The sequence below is a fragment of the Pinus tabuliformis genome, chromosome 3_2, assembly GCF_031772625.1.
Source record: "Pinus tabuliformis cultivar Carrire ecotype Pingquan chromosome 3_2, CPIR1, whole genome shotgun sequence".
NCBI classification, from domain to species: domain Eukaryota; kingdom Viridiplantae; phylum Streptophyta; class Pinopsida; order Pinales; family Pinaceae; genus Pinus; species Pinus tabuliformis.
This window is the reverse complement of record NC_142302.1, coordinates 659,746,832-659,768,367: the sequence shown is the minus strand read 5'-3', so window position 1 is coordinate 659,768,367 and position 21,536 is coordinate 659,746,832. Positions and strand designations below refer to the sequence as shown.

The following is a 21,536-nucleotide window of genomic DNA, read 5'->3' as shown; positions in this document are numbered from 1 at the left end:
CATTAGATCTTATGCAAGACTGCAAGCGGGTCTCCATTTAGGGCTTGGTCTCACTATACAAGTTTCTATCTCTCCAGAGGGCCACATTGGCACTTGTAGGGTGAGTGTTGAGAGCCATGGGAATCCACCATAGCAGAGAGTACTTCATGGATCCCCAGTACCACTCGTTGATTGCTCGTGTTCCACCTTTTGGATGAGGATGATGCATATGGTTCACCATGCCTAGTCGACTCCACTCATGCACCATACACTTGGCAGATGATCTAGGGTTAAAGGATGTCTCCTGCTGCAGAGGGAGGGCTTATGTCATCATCCTAGCCCTTACAGATGGTCTATAGGCATTTTCGATCCACTTGGAGACCCATTAGGATGTCCTTGTGCCCCCACACCCACTTGGGAGGACCACGGGTTCTTGCTTGGAAAAAAAAGGGCCAACCCCTTGTCTGCTATGTTTGGAGTCCATTTTTGCATCATGGCACCCCTTGGACTTCAATAGGCCTCCTCAAAGGCCCAACAACTCACTATATTGATTATTTTGCCCTCTTGAGAGGCTTATTATTCTGTTATTGAGCTATTTTGGTGGGTTGTCACCAAAAGTATTGTTATCATGCACATTATTTTATTTTAGGGGCATTATTAGTCAAGAATAGGCCATTAGAATCCCATGATTGTATAAATAGAAGTGAGCAAGATTCATTCTCATCGTCATAACTTGGATTGGATTAGTATCTCTTATGAGATTTTCGCACTTTTTGCTGGAATGAATTTTTTGAGCTTTTCTTGATGCACTATGATGTTTGGATTGTGTTATTGTCTTTGGAGATTCTCTAATGAAAAGTTGATAAATGGATATACTCTCTCTCATGTATGTTGAAATTTTGACGACAATCGCAATTATTTCTCTTGTTGCCCTAAGACCCAGTTCTGCGAATGGGGCTTTGCACTAGGCCTACTAGATTTTTCAACATGTCTAACATTGAACATCTACCCCTATAATGCGTAAAACACTCAACATGTCATCTTCTACCTCTAGATGAAAGTGGAAACACAACTCAAATTTGTGGTTATGTTTGTTTTATTAAAAAAAAATTGCATTGCCTTTATATAGTGGTCATGTGAACCTTTAATCATTGTTCACATTAATTGCTTATAAATCCATTTGAGGTAATTGGCCTCTACCAAGTTAAAGAGTCTAAAAATTATCAATTTTGGTTCATTAAAAATATCAATGGTTTCGATATCACCGTCCTTTAAGCCCTTTGACATGAAAATATGTTAATGTCAAGATGGTGTTGCAACTAGAAAACAATCACTGTCGTTGATGTTGCACTAGCCTAGTTGCCCTATGGTTATTCTACCAAATGTTGATTTCGAAATCCATTGGTGATCAACAATTGCATTACTTTCGTTATTTTGTGTTGTTTGTGTCGGGTTGTCTAACAACAATAGACAATTGATACCCTAAATTCTTTTATAAATATTCCTGAATGAACATCCATGGTAGCTCTAGTGTTCCCTTCTATAGTAATCCCCCTTGCTTCAATTGTTCATTCCCAAGTTCAACTAGTGATAATTGTGGCAACATGAGCATGAATCCTTCTTAGTTATGATCATTGTGATGCTTGACAACTAGTATGATTTACATAACATGTTTGGGGATGACAACAAACACACTATTGTAAATGTTTGTGTTGACTCTTTACTATCCATGGCGAATTATTATCTCCGGGATTTTAAACATATCATTTAGGAGACACTCGTGTGTTTGTCACATGGTAGTATTTGCAACAATAGTTAGGGTTTAGGTGCAAGTTCTAGGAAAATTTGGCAAAATACTTCAATGAACACATATTCGCTTTCTTTCAAAAGTCCATGTGTCTACATTCGTTTGACTTTTTAAGCCATCAAGTTATGATACTATAAATAATTCAGGACTCTTAGTGATACTTCATGAAACATATCATAGAGGATGGGAAAGTATCTATGTTTAACCTTGAAACAAAGAAGTTTCATCAACATTGGTTTATAAGAACATAAACTATTTGATAAACAAAATTTTGCAACCATTGCCATAGATAAAGAACCCTATCAACCATTGTCATGGTATATCTAAAACATAAGATTTTTGCAGCCATCAGAACTTGCAATTTCTCAATCCTTGTACCTAAGAATATAGTCAAAAGCATTTTCCTATCATCGCCCATGAACTTGAGGCACGAACTGAATCCACACTATCAAACAATGTGAGATCCTTGATCACAAAACTCTAGTGCCAACCTAGCATCTACACCATCCCACAAAATTTGTTGTGGGGAACTCATCTACACCATGAAACAATGTGAGATCCTTGGTCACAAAACTCTAGTGCCAACCTAGAATCTCTTCTTCACCCCACAAAAATCGTTGTGGGATTTCACCACAAGCCCTCTTGGCTCTCACTTATTTTGGAGGCAACAATGAGTTTATCCTCAACTCCTTGTACTCAGTGAACTAAATCAATGCCTTTGAACCCCCCTATGTGCCATTACATCTCTAGCAACCTCTTCCACTAGATCTCTCCAAAGTTGGATGCCCACACAGGCAATGTCTGTGAAGATATTGACAAACATAATTAACATTCCATATAAGACATTGTACGTGATAAACTATAAGTTTATTTTTTCCCCATTCTATCCCATTCCAACAATGTTCACCTAGTCAATAAAACGCTAAGCTTTATTAGTAGAGTTAGGAATGAACACATACTACACAACAAAGCACCCATGCCAATCATCCAATGGACAACAATGCAAACTACTTGTCTAAGTAAATGCAAGTGAACGACCAAGATAAAAAGCCCAAACCTAAGAAAACTAACAAGGCAACATGCATTGGCATCCTCTGTTCAATCGGAATCCAAATGAATGATCATGATGGAATCTTAAATCTTGCATGATTAGAAATTGAGCAACAAAGACAATGACAAAACAAAAGAATTTGCTCTAATCTATCCAATGGACTCTACAACACATATTGCCTCGACCAGCCATGATAAACAACCTTAATTCCTGCATAATTAGAAATTTGACGATAAAAAGTACTTACGATCATGTTTTCAACATGCTTAAAAACACGATACTTTGCCCAATACTTGTACAGCAGAATTTATACTTTTGAGGCCAAGTTCATGCACGACGTGAGTGAACTTGAACACAAAAGTTGTAACAAAATAATGGTACTACCTATCTGACAAAATCATTTTGGTTTCAGAAGATCCATGCCCGTATACTTGAATTTAAAATCTCTTAAAAAGAATAGTGATCATTGGTGTGAAAATTATTAAAACTGTCATCAAATTGAAGATTAACTACCAACTAAACAACAATGAATTGGGTTCCATCTAGGAATTATCTCAACAGTTTCATAAACTGAACTGTAAGGACCATCAACAACAAAGCAGCTTGTTTTCAAAGCTATTTTAATGCAATTTAATGTTAAGAAACTATAGACTATCTGATTAACTTGCTTTAGATTTGTATCTTTTAGCATGATGTTAGTTGGAAAGCTCTCAATGTTGAAACAATAGTTCATTAAATGAACACAGAAAAATGGAGAAACTGGTAAACTGCAGCAATTGTAGTTTGTATAAATATAAATTAAATAGTTGAAACAAAAGAGCTCTTCTTTAGGAGATGCCTCCCTAGAAAAACTACATGCTGCAGAACCTGCATCATTGATAATTCAGATGAAAAGGTTTCATCATAGAAAATAATGACACAATAACTTTGGGGCTAATGTGCTTATCATCTCAGATTTCTTGTACATCCTTACACTTGAGAGCATTTGCTATGCTTCTTCGAGCAATGAAGGCTCACTAATAGAGTATCTATATTCTTCAAACAAAATTGAAGAGATTTCTAATAGGCGAAGCAAGTAAATCATAGGGCACACACTAGCTGTTTGCTGCCAATTTCTCATTGCTCCTTCCAAATTCGTCCAGTGACTCTCAGTTTTAGTTCTTTTCTGTCACCTCCTGAGAAAAACAATGCCATGTTTCTGTGGATGATCAAACCATCATGGCTATCACGCACCTTCCTGTGGCTATCTCTGATGCTTCGTGGAACACCTTGCCAAAGTAATTTTCGCCCATTTGCTCCAACCTCAAGACTGTAGCTAAAACTTTTTGCTTCATTATCATCTCCCATGAATCGCAAGAAAGCTATATAGACAGGTGCCATGCCCAATTGAAATGCTTCAAAATGTAGGCAAAAAAACTGCCCAAAGCAATTGAATACCTGATAGAAAGTGCCAGAAACAGATGAAAAAAAGCCATATATATCAACTGACAGCAGTATAAAAACAAATTTGAAGCTCAAAATATAGGACTCACAGTTAACATCCAAGTAGCATTCTCAACTTCATGAGGATTTGATTTTACATATCGATGGTTGAATGTACTGCCACTATGCATATCGACTTTATGATCATCTCTTAAATGAGCTACTAGAAAAGGAATATCACCAGTAACAGTACATTCAGAACCCGCATATGGGCAATTGTATGGCCTGAAAGTGCACTGGGCCTCGTGTTTTAACTTGCTGTAGTATGGAAATATCTCCTGGCAACCATAGCTCTGGTACTTGCAAGGAAGTTCAAGAGAAGCTGCCACCTTTTCCAAGGCCAAACATCTGATATTACCAAGCTCATACCTGCAAGTTGGACAGCGGTTGTGGACTCTAGATTTGCATCCAGAGCATAGCGTATGACCATTTGGGCACTGCCACCACAGCCAAACAGAAATTCATGACACTATTAACTTCAATATAGCATTCTGATATTCCCAAAATAAACTAGATAATGGATAGAAGACAAGTACAAAAGAGTTTTGTCATGCCAAAGCACAATAAATACAGAACAACTAAAAGATGACATCTTACAGATAAACAAATCTCTAGAAGGGAGGGAAACAGGTTAACCATAAATCATTCAAGCAATTCAACTAAGAGAAAATTGCTACATAGAAGACACCCACAACAATGTAATACACTAAGTCACAGCACAACAATAAAAGAACTATTAAGTGGAATGAAATGTCCGAAACGCTGCTGCCACAAGTTAAATTAGTCCACAGGAAACAGTAATCCAGGAAGACGTTTTATGCAACTGTCAGCAAGTAAATACGAAATACTGTCCACATCAACATACTGAGTTTCTCACTTCCTGCCATGGATCAACAAGAAGAGTTATTTCAACCCTCTACTGGCTGTATATCAGGTATATATTTCTAAAATGATATATCTCAAGTAGAACGAACAATCTACATACCAGATCCACTGCTATCACATAAGATGTAGCCTTCAATTGCAATTTGCAAGGTAAGCAATACCTTATCATCATAAATTAGATAGCTAAAAATGACTCTTTACAAGGTGCTATTGTGCCTGTAAATGACTGTCAGTACATAACTAATTATAGAGTACTGGGAGAACCGCATTGAGCACAATAAAACTGTTTGACTCATTCTAATATTTTTGTTATTGTTAATGAGTGGCAAATTAACCAGACATATCTCCATAACTGCAATTGACATTGATATAGTCAGAAAACAGGCATCATGCAATACCCAGTTACCAAAGTTGAGATGATAGAAATGAGTTATATAAAGTGGTGGAATATAGGAGTAAATAAACTATGTTTATTATATTCATATCCTCTCTATTTCTTGTTCAATTAAACAAGCACTATTAGACATGTAGGAATATACACTGTAACGCAAAAAATTGCAGCAGCCAAGAAAATTCAGCAGTTCTTCAGACAATGACAGGAATTGTCAATCAACATATGCTATTAGACAGGGAGTATTACATCCCATTATGCCAAAGATCCAACAGATGAAAAAGTCCAGCAGCTCTTCAGATTGTGACAGGCACTGTCAATCAATCATAACTCCACACAGCCTGGTCAAAAATGAAACTGTCCTATCTAATCACAAAGTCATGAAATATGGGAGAATGTGCTCACATGTAAACTTGCCTGTAGAGTTAAAGCCTTATCCAGCATTTGTCAAGCTCATTCCAAAAGATAGTTAACTCCTAACCTGTGTTATATTGAAGTCAGGTACTGGTAATATGTTCATGGTAAATGTTAGTTGTTAGTTAGTCATTCAGCAGAGGACTTTTAATTCCTTGCCAGGGTTCTATTTGTCTGACTGAAGTGTTAGGGAATCTGTCATCTTGAGGAATAAAGTATAATTCTCTCTGCCAATTACTGGTTCTTGGTCGATTACCTCCAAGCACCTCTCATCCTCCAGAGGCATTAAGCATCCAGCTGATAGTGTTGTCATTGGCATGGACAGTAATAGATCACTGAGGGCAAATAAAATCCACCATGCTCTCTCTACACATATACCAATGACTGGAAAATGTACTGAGATATATACCACCCATCACCAGATGAACAGTAAATATCCCAACGCATATTCCATCCATTGGTATATGTGCATAGATAGCATGGTGGATACCATTCATAGATCAGTCACCAGTGAGACAGTACCCCCTGCACAAAATACCATGGGATCACCTCCTTCTACTGCTCTCTGCTCTCAGCATAAAGTGCCACCTTTCCTTGTTCTCATCACAGAGCTCATGGACAGAAGCCCATCAGTAGTGTAAGGTTCCCTAATTTACTCATACATGAATATAAAGCTCTAATTTATTCAACAAGAATTAAGGTTCTGATTTACTCATATATTTTTCTTTAACAAAATATGGAAACTACCCAGCCAAACTGGGTACAACCTAGGTACTCAGTCCCAAAGTGCGGCTCAATTGACGCAATCTGGTCCCCCGTGCCCAAAAACTTAAGAACAATTGAACTCTTCCTCTCAGTAAGTAAGATTCTCAGAAATTTCCCTTTCTCAGCCTCCTCCCCTTCCTCAAGATTTTCTTCTCCTTTTATTTCTCTGCCCACCGCCTTCTTCCCATCTCCGTGTCATTATTTTTGTTACGTGTAACTTTTTATAAAAATCAAATCTCATTTGATTTTATGGATTTTATTTTGAATACGTAGGATTTGATTTAATTAAAGTTTATTATTATTTTAATAAATTAATTTGATTTATTTAGTTTATAATTTTAATTAATTTATATTATTATTTTATTAATTTTAATTTTAAATATAATTTGTAAATTAAAATTAACATTTTCTTTTAGTTTAAGGATTTATCATATATATATATATATATATATATATATATATATATATATATAGGTATTTAAGGTGGTATACGTATTACCTACCTAATTTGATATATATGATATTCTGGTGGGGTAGGGATTTATTTCGATAATTAATTCATTACTTTAATTTATATCTCTCCCTGTAGTAACCAGCCTATATCGGTCCATGCATACGTAGCTATTGTATGGAGGTCTCGTATGTATGCTAATATTCATATTTTATTTATAGTTGTAGGTGGGTGATTACAAGCAGGTTTCTTCCCTCCTAGAGGGACTGGTCGCCCTTGGATGTTAGTGGAGGGCTGGAGTCACAATAAGGACTTGCCAGCTTCTCCCCGGATAACACAAGAGGGCAATATCAGGCCTCTCTCTCTCTCTCTCTCTGGTACAATGTGGAGATGTAGATCCAGAATTCCAAATCACAAAATAAATGCTATAAAATGCATCTAACAATGGGGAGGGGCCACCATGTTGTTAGAAAACCTGGTTAACATTAAGTTCTGTAATCAGCATTGAGCAAGCAGTCAATAAGGTCTGTTAATACTAAATATTTCTATAAATTTCAATATTTTTCTTGTACGCTCATCATAGAATCCATATATTTGCATGAGTTGCAGGCTTACAGAATTTTCATGTAGCATAGTATTTCTATCACTCTGGCATCTCAGTTAAGTCATTGCCCTGTATTTTCTATGTCTAGTCTGAATTATATGGCAAGATGCAACGGATGTCCTTCATTGCCGAAGGTTTGCACTGTAAATGCAAATGTTGTGCAAAAATATTGGAATATTGTGGGATCCTTCAAGTGAACCACAAGATATGCCACTGTCTATGATTTCCATGAGCAGTGCTTTCAAAGAAGAATTCCGGACTCCAATTTAACTAACAGTGTCTCTTTTTAACAAAGTAATGTCAAGAGTGTGGACCATTGCCCATTAATGCAATATGCTAAGCATTAACCTACACACTCCTGCCTCCATGTCATGGAGAAGTCCCATGTGAAATCCTCTTACATCAAAAAAAGATGTTAGCATTCACAGCCCCCCTAGTGTCAAGCCTTGAATTAGAGGTCTGTACCAGAGTTGCAAACATCCCAATTTTATCACGAAATCTTGATTTTTTGGGCTAGACAATGTTTACCGATTTTTACTGATATTTTCTCAATTTTTACGATTTTTAGGTTGTTGAGAAATCACCAGGACAGCAATTAGGGTTCATTTCTCTTTACTTTGATAATTGTTTGTGATTATATGTTGCCTTCTTATTAGTTTGTTATGTTCTTTTCATCAAACAATTACCAAAACCATAAACCATGAAGATCACAAAAAGACAATGAACACAAGCTATAGGCTCCAAGCCAAGGCAAAACCCCACAAGGGGGGAAACCCAGTCAAATCTTCTCTTCTTATAGAATCAGATCAAAGTGAGAAATCCAAGACCCAAACTTCAAGACCAAGACCTCCCACATGACCCAAGCCAGCCCTCCTTTCAAGCTCTTCCAGCAAGTCAAAGTCAACTCAAGTCAACAATAGTAAATGCCTTCCAAAACTGATCAAACCTCAGATTTTCAGCCCCTGCAATTTCGCATGTGTGACAGAAAATAGGGCAGATCTCTCTCTCATTTGACTTTTGTTCTTCTCCTTGACTTTTTTGCTGGTTTTCTCTCTCTTATTGGCACAGACATCAAACTTGCTTGTAATGCTCCAAATGAGATCGAGTTGCACTGTATTTATACACATCCAGGAGGTCGAATTGGTCCCTTCCAGGGCCGACTTGTCCAGGCAGGGCCAACTTGGCCTTGGGACAAAATTGACATTTTTGGCTCAAATAAAAATCTTTTTCTTCTTTCTTTCAAAAGTCCAAATGGGACTTGACTCCAATTCCATAATTTGACTCGTGACAAATATCTTTTTTTGACTCAATAAAACCTAGAAGCATGAAGAACATGCTTGACCTAGAAAACAATTTGACTTGAGCATGAAACCCATGCTTATAAAATAAAACTTATTTTTCTTCTTTTGGCTTTTTACATGAAATATATAATGACAAGTACAATGATAACTATGAAAATCAAACCTAGTTACATTTTCCAACATACGTTTTCCAAACCCTTGCCGATTTTATCCCAATGCTGATTTTTGCATCATTGGTCTGTACAAAAGAATCTATGCACAGAATTATACATCTTCTCTAGTTGTGAAAGATTGTTGAAACAACAAATATGATGGTACCACTGTTGCAATCAAATCTGTTAACAACAAAGCATCAATGCTTACATGATACAAGGTAATGTCCAGTGTCCACTAATATCGGACCTCTATGTGAAGACTTTTATTCCTGAATAACGCCAATATTAGACGAATAGCTCCAAGAGTGTGTTGGTTACAGTTAGTTTGTTAAGACACCTATTGTCAAAGACGTTGGCACCAGCACAGTGGTCGAAAATTGGAGACTGATCAGATCTATCATTGAAGCCATTTATTCTGATGGACTCATGAGTAGAAATTATTGCTCTTTCTGGTTATAGTCAGTTGGTGGACATTTGTTTGGTACAAGGTGCACAAGATATTTATTTGGAGAAAAATTTGGTTGACAATTGCCGCCCAGAAGCTGCACAAGAAAATCTGCTTAAAGAGATTTTTTTTTTAAACCTTCACCTTGGAGTACCATTTAGCCTTGCCTGAAAGTTGTCCTTTCAATCCAATTTGTCAAAGGTCTTGCTAACCTTGTCTTGTAGTTATAGACCCCTTCTGCAAAATTGTATCATTTGCCAACTCTACTTGAGCATCTGGTGTCAAATCCTATATGAAAGGTAGGACCTGTTATCCACCAAAATGGGTAACACCATATGAGAAAACTTTTCTCCTACTCTTGGTAGCCAGCCAATTAGCCAGATAACAAGCAACCCCTAACAACCACCATTAGTTGATGATATGCGCTATATCTCCACCACTTTCATCAGCCACTTGCTTCTCACCCATCCAACCTGAGCACATGGGCAAAGCTGGGCTTCCACTCAAAAGGTACATTGATCATTTTGCAATCACGTACTTATGCTTGTTTGTTTTTGGCATTTAGTATGGATTAACGGGTGATTTGGAAGATTGTCAAACTAACCGTGATCTAGTTCTCTCACTTTACTTGGGAGATTAATCTTTGATCCTAGTCCAATGGGAGCTCCCTTAAGGCCCTTTGGGTATAAGAGGGGCACTACTTGGGAAGCCCTGATTGAGATAGAATAGTTCCATCTTCCCATATCTCATCATTAACACCTTCCATCTTACATTACAAGCCCATATCTCACTTCCATTCTTCGGGTTCAACTTGTCATTGGTTCTTTGGACTTTGGCACTCATATGTCCACATCCCTGGGTAAAGCCCGACAACTTTTCCCTAAGAAGTTGATGAACCTAAAATAAATAGAAAGAGCATATCATGGCCACAATAAAACTAAAGAAAAGAAAAATCAAAATGCAAAGGATGGCTAGGGACTTAAAGACTGGCACATGGGCAAAAGCCTAGCATGAGCTCTACCTCGCTCATATGTCCATCACCTAATTCCTGGGCATTTATTGTTCCATCACATCGAAAGAAGGAACGCTTGCATGTCCCAACCCAGATGAGCAATAAACCAACACATCCTAAAGGGGTAATACCAATGTTGCACGATGTGGGGACATTTTTTTGGAAGTGGGGACACAGAAGCATCATTTCCCAAAAATATAGGAAGCGAGGCCTCTTGGAAGCATCTACTATATATATATATATATATATATATATTGCATTTATATTCCAAAAAAACATCCCAAATACAAAATTAGTTGTAGAAGATATGATAACAGGCATATTATTACATACATCAAGATAGATATGGCATCCATGATTCCATTGTACATCAATGATTAACTATTCGAGCATCAACCATCTAGATTCTAGCAATTACAAACAAACATCAAATTTTTAAGCATATCATAAAACATTTAGAAGATCAAATCATCAAACATTCAAGTAACTTATCTAGCGAGTGAGCAACTTTCAACATGAGTCATGTCCAAATTCAAATAATAATGTTTACAAAATAGGCCACTTGGCCACCACTAAAACTCATGTACACACTAAACTAGGAAGAGTAAGACAAAAATGTTCAAATTCACAACAAGACTACAAGTCTAATCTATGACAAAAGTAGTAAATTGTGAATATATCTACTAATCCCTCCTTCCACCACGAACAGGACATGAGCCTCCACGTGGTGGCAATGAAGAAGATGGTGAAGATGGTAGCTCTGGTAGTTGTGGCGGTGGAAGTGATGAAGATGAAGCCCTTGTTGTTGGTGTTGAAGCATGGAACCTGGGAACCAAGCAACCAAATGGGGGTGGCATCTCAACTCAATCATCATCATCTTGGATAAGAGCACCCTCCAATTGCTCTAATCGCAACACTCCATCCTCCAAATCGAGCTCCTCTAGATTTTTGTCCCAAACCTTAAGGTCTTTATTAGTCTTTGTATCATCACAATAATTTGCCAACAAACGCAAGTTGTAGTAAACATAAACCAAGCTCTTCGCCTAGTCTAAACTTAACCTGTTCCTTTTAACACTATGGATGAAAGAATAAGAGCACCAACACCTCTTTGTAGAAGAAGTATTTACCACCTATGATAGCACCTGCAATGCCAAATTTTGTAGAAGTGGAGTAGTACCTCCATGCATGTTCCACCACTCGAGAGGAGATAAATTCTCTCAATCTCTAATTGCATGCATGCTCCCAAATGGACCACTGCTAAGCATACAATTGCTCAAATGTTTCTGTAGCATGGCAGACTCCTCCTCATCAAGGACTAAATAATCCAATGCTTTCATATAACTAGATAGAACCTCAGGATCTAGGTGTTGTTTTCTCCTGCTCACCCCCCCAAGTGCTAGTGTCGAAAGCCATGATGGTTAATAGCATTAGGTGTCAAAACATATCCTAAGGTATGCAATGGAATGTTTAGCATATCCCATTGTTTATCCACCTTTGCATGAATATAATTGTACAAGGCGATATCTCTAGGCTCAACAATGTCTTTAATCTACCCCAACATGTTATCCATTTGCTCATACACCTCCCCAATTATTCGTTGATCTTAATTTGCAAACTTGATCATGTAATAAATTGGTTTGGTGAATTGCAAAACATATTTAATTTGTGACCAAAAGTAACTGTCAAGAATAGTGTCCTTGGCTACATTTGCACCATCTCTTGTGAAAATTCAGGATATCTTTAGGCTCAACAATGTCTTTAATCTACCCCAACATGTTATCCATTTGCTCATACACCTCCCCAATTATTGGCCAATCTTAATTTGCAAACTTGATCATGTAATAAATTGGTTTGGTGAATTGCAAAACATATTTAATTTGTGACCAAAAGTAACTATCAAGAATAATGTCCTTGGCTACATTAGCACCTCTCTTGTGAAAATTCAGGATCTCGAATCACTACTGCAGCAACTAATTAAGTTCCTTCTATTTGTTAATTACTGAACAAATTATTTATTGTTTCCTACAGTAAACACCAAAACTAATACAGTGCAATCTTCACCATTTAAATTATATGTGGAAACAAGAAACTAAGCAAGAAAGAAATATACAACACATTACACCATTATTTTTGGACAAATGTCCCTGGAAAAACCCAATTCAAGAAAATCGGTGCAACAAATGAGGGTTTGTATTATTAAGCAGTAGTTTTCAGAATACAATCTCTGGATGCCTTGTTGGTTATCCAGTACAGAGAATATGCCTGACAGAGAGATGAGTGAGATGTACCTTACACTATCACTGGAGATCCTAACTGATTCAGCCACAGAATGGCTAGTCCTTGTTGCCTCTGTGTTGCCTCTACGCAGTCACCACATAGGACCAGCGTCACCCGCTCTGCTGATTAATTTTCCTTTCTGAGACTTTGATTTTGTCCTCTTGGTCTCATACCCCGGCTCCCGGCTTCAAAACTCGACCTCTCCAACAAAAATACGGATCTCCTCTCAGGCTTTGCGCTGCTTTTGTGTCAACCTACAATACCCAACGCAACCTCTACGTGGCCCTGTGTTAGCCTCTCTGGATCTCTCCCTGCCTTCTCTGCGATGTATCCCTGGATCTGGAACCTCCAACCAAAAAACTATCCTTGCCCCTCACTGCAAGAAATCTCCTCGATCACCTCTCTGGCAACTGTTGCAGCTGCTCTCTTGAGAATTCGATCCCTAGATCTCACTCGATGTCTTTTCCAAATGCCCATCGAAGTTTTTATAATCCTCCAATTGAGAACCAACGGCCTAGATTAGATACTAATCAATGGCTCAGATCATTTGGACTCGATCTCCGTCTTCTTCTAAAAGTTTCACCCACAGTTAGATTAATGCCCTTTAATTATTTTAATTTCCTAAGTTTATACTTAGGCACCCATTAAAAATAATTAATTATTTTAATAAAATTGTCTCTGGGTGGAATTTCCCAAAACGATTTCTAGGTATTGTGGAATACATGTGTCCTAGCCTCCCTGCAAATTTTGAGACTAAGAGCACATCCAATGCTACCAAAAATCAACACTCCCTCTTAGCGAGGAATGTTCTCTAGTAATGCAACCTGTTGAAGCATCACTTTGATTCTGTTACATCTCCCTCTGCGCTATTGATGTCTAACATCACTACCCGTCAACTGCTGCACAAATGTTGCATTTGTACTGTTATTGACCCTGCCACTGCCAACACTGCATCTGTACTGCAAATCCCTCTGAAATTTTGCATTTGTGCTACTGTTGGCCCTGCCACTGCCAACACTGCATCTGTACTGCAAATCCCTCTCAAATTTTGCATTTGTGCTACTGTTGGCCCTGCCACTGCCAACACTGCATCTGCACTGGAATTTTCTCCAATTGCTGTTGCTACTGCATCAGCAACAGAAAAGTATCCAACATTACTAAACAGGTGTTCAGTATGATGCATCTATTGTTGAAGTTCTGACTGTTGCTAGTCTTTGTGCTGACCCTTTGAAGCCTCTACGTTGTTGCTGACTTTGCGTTGTGCCAACTGCACTACTGCCATCTCTGCTCTGCGCTGCTCAATCTCTGGCGCTCCTAGCCACTGCTACTGTCACTCCAACACTCCTTTGCACCAACTAACACTAGTCCATCCTACTACTTCTGATATGGGCTCCTGTAGCAAGGTATTGATCTAAGAGTTGGACTCCTCAAGGATCCTGCCCAACTACAGTCCTTTCAAACTACAATTCTAGATCACCCCACCTCCCTCCTGGAGGTATCTAGGCTCTCATGGCAAACTCCTCCTCGATCTTCGCGGATGCAGCCTTCATCATGCTTCTCGTCTTTGTCCTTCTTCTTGAGAGGGCATTGTGTAGCATAGTGACCAAATTCACCACACCGAAAGCGCATGATCTTCGAGACATCCTTCTTCCGCCTCCGCTACTCGTGTTTCCCCTTGGATGCAAGGACTGCATTCTCTTCCTCCTCCTTAGGCTTCGGCCAACTACTGTTGTTGTTGTCAAGTTTACACTTGACCAAGTCTCTCCTCATCTCTTCTTGCTGAAGAGCGGCCCACATTCCTTCCCAGTTTGGCAATCTCTCTCTACCCAGGATGCTTTGGACAAATACTTGCCACTCCTCTGAAACTGAATTCAAGGCCAGTCTTACCATCTCGGAATACTTGCGACGGTTGCCAACAAATCTCGCGTTTCCTAAAGCCTAGTCAGGAACGGATCAATGTGCTCCCCCTTCTGCATCTGCGTGGATCTCATCTTCTGTTGCAAATACATCTTCCACTGCTCGAAAGATCCTTCGTATGGTGTGGCCAATGCTTCCCACATCTGTCGGGCAGTATCCTTGCCAACAATGTGACACACTACGTGATCTCTCACTTCGTCGAGAATCAATCACTTGGCCTTTGCCATCTCAACCTTGTATTTCTTGAGCAGATCTGGATTCGCGAGCACACCTACCACATTGCCGACATAGGTCTTGAGATCGTGCTCATCCAGAAGGCATGTGATCCTTGCCTTCAAATCACATAGTTGGATGCACAATCCAACCAATCCTGATCTCATAATCCACTAGCTGCCATCTCTGCCAATGAAAATGTCGAACTGCCTCCTCTCTCCTCTGTGCAGCACTAGGATGGCCTATGCACTCCCTGCTGGAGTTAGTAGATCTGCTCCTTTCCACTGTTGCTCAACAATAGAGAAATCGAACTTCTTGGCTAGAAGTCCTCTGAGGAAAAATACCCTCAACAGTGTTTCTCTTCTTCCTTCTCATGTTTTTCTACCCAACAACTGCTGCAAAAAACTACGTCACACCAGAAAGCTCCTCTACGCTGAACATTCTGCATTGCTCCCTCTGACACTGGCAACCTTCGATCTAGAAGTCTTACCTCTCTATCAACTCACTCAGAGAGAGACCTTCCTCGAAAAAATTTCCCTCCTGCCCTGCACTGCGCAATCCCTCTAAGAATTTGATTTGCTGCCTACGCAGCACTTCGACTTCCCTTCTTCTCTTCAACGTTGCATTCTTTCGGTTCTGCTCTCTTATTTCACCTATAGCTCTGATACCATGTGAAAATTCGGAATCCCGAATCACTACTGCAGTAACTAATTAAGTTCCTTCTATTTGTTAATTACTGAACAAATTATTTATTGTTTCCTACAGTAAACATCGAAACTAGTACATTGCAATCTTCACCATTTAAATTATGTGAAAACAAGAATGAAATACACAACACATTATAACGTTATTTTTGGACAAATGTCCCTGGAAAAACCCAATGCGGGAAAACCAATGCAAAAGCTAAGGGTTTGTATTATTAAACAGTAATTTTTTAATACAATCTCTGGATGCCTTGTTGGCTATCCAGTACATAGAATATGACTGACAGAGTAATGAGTGAGATATACCTCACACTATCACTAGAGATCCTAACTGATTCAGCCACAGAATGGCTAGTCCTTGTTGCCTCTGCGAAGTCACTACGTAGGTCCAACATCACCCCTTTTGTTGATCGATTTGCCTTTCTGAGACTTCGATTATGTCTTCCCGGTCTCACACCCCGGCTCCTGGCTTCAGAACTCGACATCTCTAGCAAAAATACGGATCTCCTCTCAGGCTCTACGCTACTTCTGTGTTAGCCTACGCTGCCCAACATAGCCTCTGTGTGGCCCTGTGTTAGCCTCTTTGGATCTCTCTTTGCCTTCTCTGCAATGTATCTGTGGATCAGGAACCTCCAACCAAAAAAACTATCCTTGCCCCTCACTGCAAAAAATCTCCTCGATCACCTCTCTAACAACTGCTACGCTGCTCTCTTGAGAATTCAACCTCTAGATCTCTCACTATGTCTTTTCCAAATGCTCATCAAAGTCCTTATTATCCTCCAATTGAAAACCAACGACCCAGATTAGATTCTAATCAATGGCTCAGATCATTTGGACTCGATTTTCGTCTTCTTCTAAAAGTTTCACCCACAATGAGATTATTATCCCTTAATTATTTTAATTTTCTAAGTTTAGACTTAGGCACCCATTAAAAATAATTAATTATTCTAATAAAACAGTCTTCAGGTGGAATTTCCCAAAATGATTTATGGGTATTGTGGAATACATGTGTCCTAGCCTCCCTGCAAATTTTGAGGCTAAGAGCACATCTAATGCTACCAGAAATCAACATCTCTATCAGTGTTAATGTCCTCCCATGATTCAAAGGTCACCATATTAGTTAAAGCTTGTCACACCTTCACTAGTTGCCTAAAGGTGAGGTAATAACTTGCAAATCTTGTTTTTTCAAGTTTAAGCAACTGCAACTTGGAGTAAGTTCCATAAAAGTAGTTTACCCTTGTATGCCCGGTGATAAATTTATTTAGTTGCTTCCCTCTCTTGTAAAGCTCATTAATCCATCCACATTCTTTATGCTTCACAATATCATGCATCAAAAGGTTCAATGTGTGCACCAAGCACCCGGACCAAAAGATGTGTGGATGAGTACGCTCAATCATTTTTCCTACTGCCTTACAATTTGCTGCATCATCAATGATCACTTGAACCACATTATTAAGACCAACATCTTTGATTGATTGCAATAGGAGATCTGCAATGTTTTGGGAAGTTGCACTGATGGAGGAGGAGCCATGACATGCAATAAACATTGCACCACTAGCAGAAACACAAAGAACATTTATCAAATGTTGGTTTCTAACATTTGTCCATCCATCTGATACAATGGATACCCCACAATCCACTCACTCATTTGTAAAACGTGTCAAACCTCTTTGAACCTTTGTTTTTTCTCTTTCTAATAACATTGTTCCAGCATTCTCATAGTTGGGGCTCTTGTATCCTTTTCGGGCTACATTGATGGCCTTAACCATATCATGCCAATAGGGAGAGCGCAGCGCATTGAATGGTACATTGCAAGCACAAAGAAACTGGACTACCTTTCCATCCACATCATCCCTCCCAGCAGCATTCAAGAAATCCCCTATTATTCTTCTACTTCCAGAGCTTGCAGAAGTACCATGAAGAGATGAGCTACCAAATCTAGAGGTTGCTCTTGATTCAGAATGAGTTTTTTGTTTCCTGTTTTTCTATTGTGCAGCCTACTTTATTTGGATCAGTGTTACTTGGGAGCGAGAGCAAAAGCGGGGAGCGGGAGTGAAAACGGGTGCAAGAGCGACATTTTCAGAAGCTCCCAGTTTGGGAGCGAATCCTGGAGTGTTTTTTAATATAATATGTACAATTTTTATATTTTGATACATATATGTCAACAAAAACATGTAAAATGATGAATTAGATATAAAAAACATAAAATAAAATAAAAAACAAACAAACAAACAACATAGATTGTCATTGAACCATATAACAACAATCATCTAGAAGTTATAATCTTCATCAACCACGTCCACAAGTTAGTACCATAGTAACATACAACATATTGAGTCTCATGATTCATCGATCTTAAAGTTTCAAGCTTTCAAAATTCAATATATAACATTTATCATCATTGATCACCAAAGTTGTACTTGTAAGCTAAGTGTAACCATTACAACAAATAATATCTAACATGAAATGAAATGTTATAAAATGAAATGAAACAACTTTCAACTTTCATAAAGCATCATATTCATAATTCATTACTAATGAGTTATAATTGCCAACTTCAAACATAAATTGTCACATATTGCTTAAAAAAATATCATAATAAATATGATATAGTCAATAGTTATGAAAAGTTAAAACTACTAGAAACTAGAAAAGACAAGTAAATCTATTATCTATTGCTTATGCTTGGGCCTCTTGCCACCACGAGAAATGTCTAAATTTTTAGTCTCGTTGGAAAATCAGGATCTTTGTCATTAATATCACCCTCTAAGCATTAATATCCAGAGGTATCTTTGTCATTACCTCTGTATTTGTATAGGGATCTTTGTCATTAATATCACCCTCTAAGCGTTAACATAAGATAGAAAAAGCATAGCATGTCAAGTCAATATTTTGTTTGAGTGTTGCGTACATTTTTAGGAGGGTCATGATAGAGGAGTTCAATAACCAATGTCACTAACATCAAGGTACATAGAGGGATTGGTGCTCTTGATTAAATACGAGTTCCATACCCTAACACATGACAAAATTCAATGGAAACATTACAATCCTGAAATCCTGAAAAACTGATAAGTCTGCTGGATTTTGAATGAAATCTAAAATTCTACTTTCTCCATATGAAATCCAATGAGGTCGGAACCACTCTCAAGCATCCTAAGTCATTTCATGGTAATTTTAAAAATTGAAGTAAAAGGATGAAAATGAAGATCAAGGAGAATGTCACTTTTATTTTAAGAATTTAACATTACCATGAATCGCATATCAATACTAAGGCCATAGACTTGATCATTAAGTTGCCCCACTCAAAACTTAATTTTTTCTTTGAAAACAAATTGCATTTGGAACATTACTACAAAAAAAATTTGCAAAAAAGGCTAAACGCTCCTAAAATGCAAGGAGCGTTTTTTTCTAGGGAGCGCGCTCCTGAGTCGCTCCCGCCCAGAGCGCGGATTGGGAGCGGGATCGGGGGGGTGCTCCCCCGCAACACTGATTTGGATGTATTTTCTTCTTTGTTCAGTGGAAACCTTTGGGCAAATTGCTATCACCATGGCACCCTTTTTGTCATCACTGTCCAACACCCCACAAAGATGCCTCCTCACACAAGTATATGAACATGAGGGCGCAAAAAAATTGTAGCTTGCACCACCTTTTCCCCCTTCAAGTTTGGTCACATCATTCCACAAGGGTGTCAATGCAGCTTTCCCCTCTAGAATTTCAATGTCCTCTTCATCCCCTTCCTCTTCAAACCCTTCCTCCTCATCATATATTGGGTCACTCATATGGGAACCACTATCCTCTTGTTCTTCTTTCCTTTTATTCCTACTCCCCCTTGCCATCATGAAATCCAAAAGTGGAATGATACATAGAATCCAAAAGAACACCATTTTGGAATATGAATATAGATGGACAACCTGCAATGAAATGAGCAAGAAGAAAGAATGGGAAAGAGTAGGAGAGGGAGGAGAAAACATACAAACAACCATGACAAAAAAATGATGGAGTTTGGGATTTACACTTACCTCTGTAGCTCTTGTAATGGAAGCCCTTCTTTACTCCTCCAAGCTCCTCCTTCTTCACTGCTCCTAGCTCCTCCTCCTTCACTCCTCCAAGCTCTCCTCAAGCCTCTCTTCTCCAAGCTCTCCAAAAATACAAGAGTGAGGAAATGAGAGGGAGAAATGAGCTTTATCTCTATTTATTATTTCCCTAACTCAACCTAAACCCACCCCAACTCACGTCAAAGAAAAAATAAATAAATAAAATTAGTTTTATGGGTCAGTCGTCACAAAACCACCCATAGGGCATCAGATCTACTCAAGATTCGTACGGATCTGTGTCCTATCTGCCGTGGATCCACCGTCGGAATCGCGGATCAAGCCGACACAGTTCCAACTTTCCAGGAACCATGTTTGTCGATCCGATATGCGGTTCTTGATTTCTGAACCGCGGATCCGAAGGCAGAACCCCCTCGGATCCATACGAAACGCAATCCTATATTTAATCCTTTTTTTGGGGGGGGCGGGGTGGTTGTGCAACATTGGGTAATACAACTGCTACATCATACAAAGCAAACTCTAACCCTTGAGCTACAAGCAGTGATACAAAAAAAAAAAACAAGAAGGTGCATAAGAGGGGTGGAAAAACAAAGGTCGAGGTGGTAACTCATGCATCCATGAATGCTCCCTCCTCAAATCTATAGACTTAGGATGTAGAAAACCCCATTAGCTAGTCCCTTTGACCGTGGCACTTGGCCATGAAATATTATCCCCTTTGTTGCCATTGTTACTAATCACTAACACCTATCAATTGAAGGGTGGACCAAGAAAATGTTACTTCCCATTAAGGGCTGGAAACACCTAATAGGATTGACCTTTAGCCACTCCTACCTAGGGAGAAAACACCATTGCAAGATCAAGAACCTAATTTTGGAAGGGGATCCCTGTTTGAAGTATTTAAGTGCCCTTAACATTCAAGTTTGGTTCACTTAGATGCATTGATGATCTTTGTCCCAGATGATTGATTGCTTTCACTAGAATCTTTGTTGTTATTGTCAAGTGGTCCTGCAACCTATGTCTTGGGCACCTTCTCCATAGGTAAACAAGTCCTTCAAAGAAGTATATTGGTACAAACAAGTAAAGCATTGAGACTATTGGGCCTGCTACCAACAGCATCTGATGACAAGTCTCAAAGCACCTCCTGCACCGAAGACATTGGAGGATTTTGTACCAAATTCGATGATTCTTCAGAATGACACCACTGAACCTAGCATGCCCCCAGGTTGACATTAACACCAATTGATGGATGGCAACTAATTCATAGCCCAAATGAGGATCGTCTCACATTAAGAGACTAGGGAGGTCTAGTTGCACCTAAGAAGCCCTCAATGTTGGAGCAAAGGAGGCCACTATTAGCAGTTGGAGACCCATCGATACCACTTTGTGGTGCCCAAGCTGAATCTTGGGACCCCACAAGATGCAATGAGCTGGATTGAGGGCCTATTACCACACAAACTAGTAGGGGTCGTAAAGGGAATCCTAAAGTGGCAACTGCTAGGACAAGTGCAACAATGGAGACTTACCCCACTGTCACCTCAACTAAGGCTCCCTACTCTTTACGAACTTTCACCGATGGGAGGAGACCCGGTATGAGGACTCACTTACAAATAATATATCAATGCAATGGATAA

General features: G+C 38.9%; 1 protein-coding gene across 4 annotated transcripts in view; it reads right to left on the bottom strand.

The window, feature by feature from the left end:
* Positions 1 to 3,588: 3,588 nt before the first annotated feature.
* Positions 3,589 to 21,536, bottom strand: part of LOC149182388 (E3 ubiquitin-protein ligase DIS1-like) — a 122,587-nt gene continuing 104,639 nt past the window's right edge. For all 4 annotated transcript variants that reach the window (XM_089416832.1, XM_089416833.1, XM_089416831.1 and 1 more), the window contains 2 exons: positions 4,370 to 4,756; positions 3,589 to 4,274 (listed from right to left, as the gene is read on the bottom strand). In XM_089416832.1, coding sequence (XP_089272958.1) covers positions 3,954 to 4,274; positions 4,370 to 4,756 — 708 coding nt within the window. In that variant the 3' untranslated portion in view covers positions 3,589 to 3,953. The remainder of the gene's footprint in view (positions 4,275 to 4,369; positions 4,757 to 21,536) is intronic.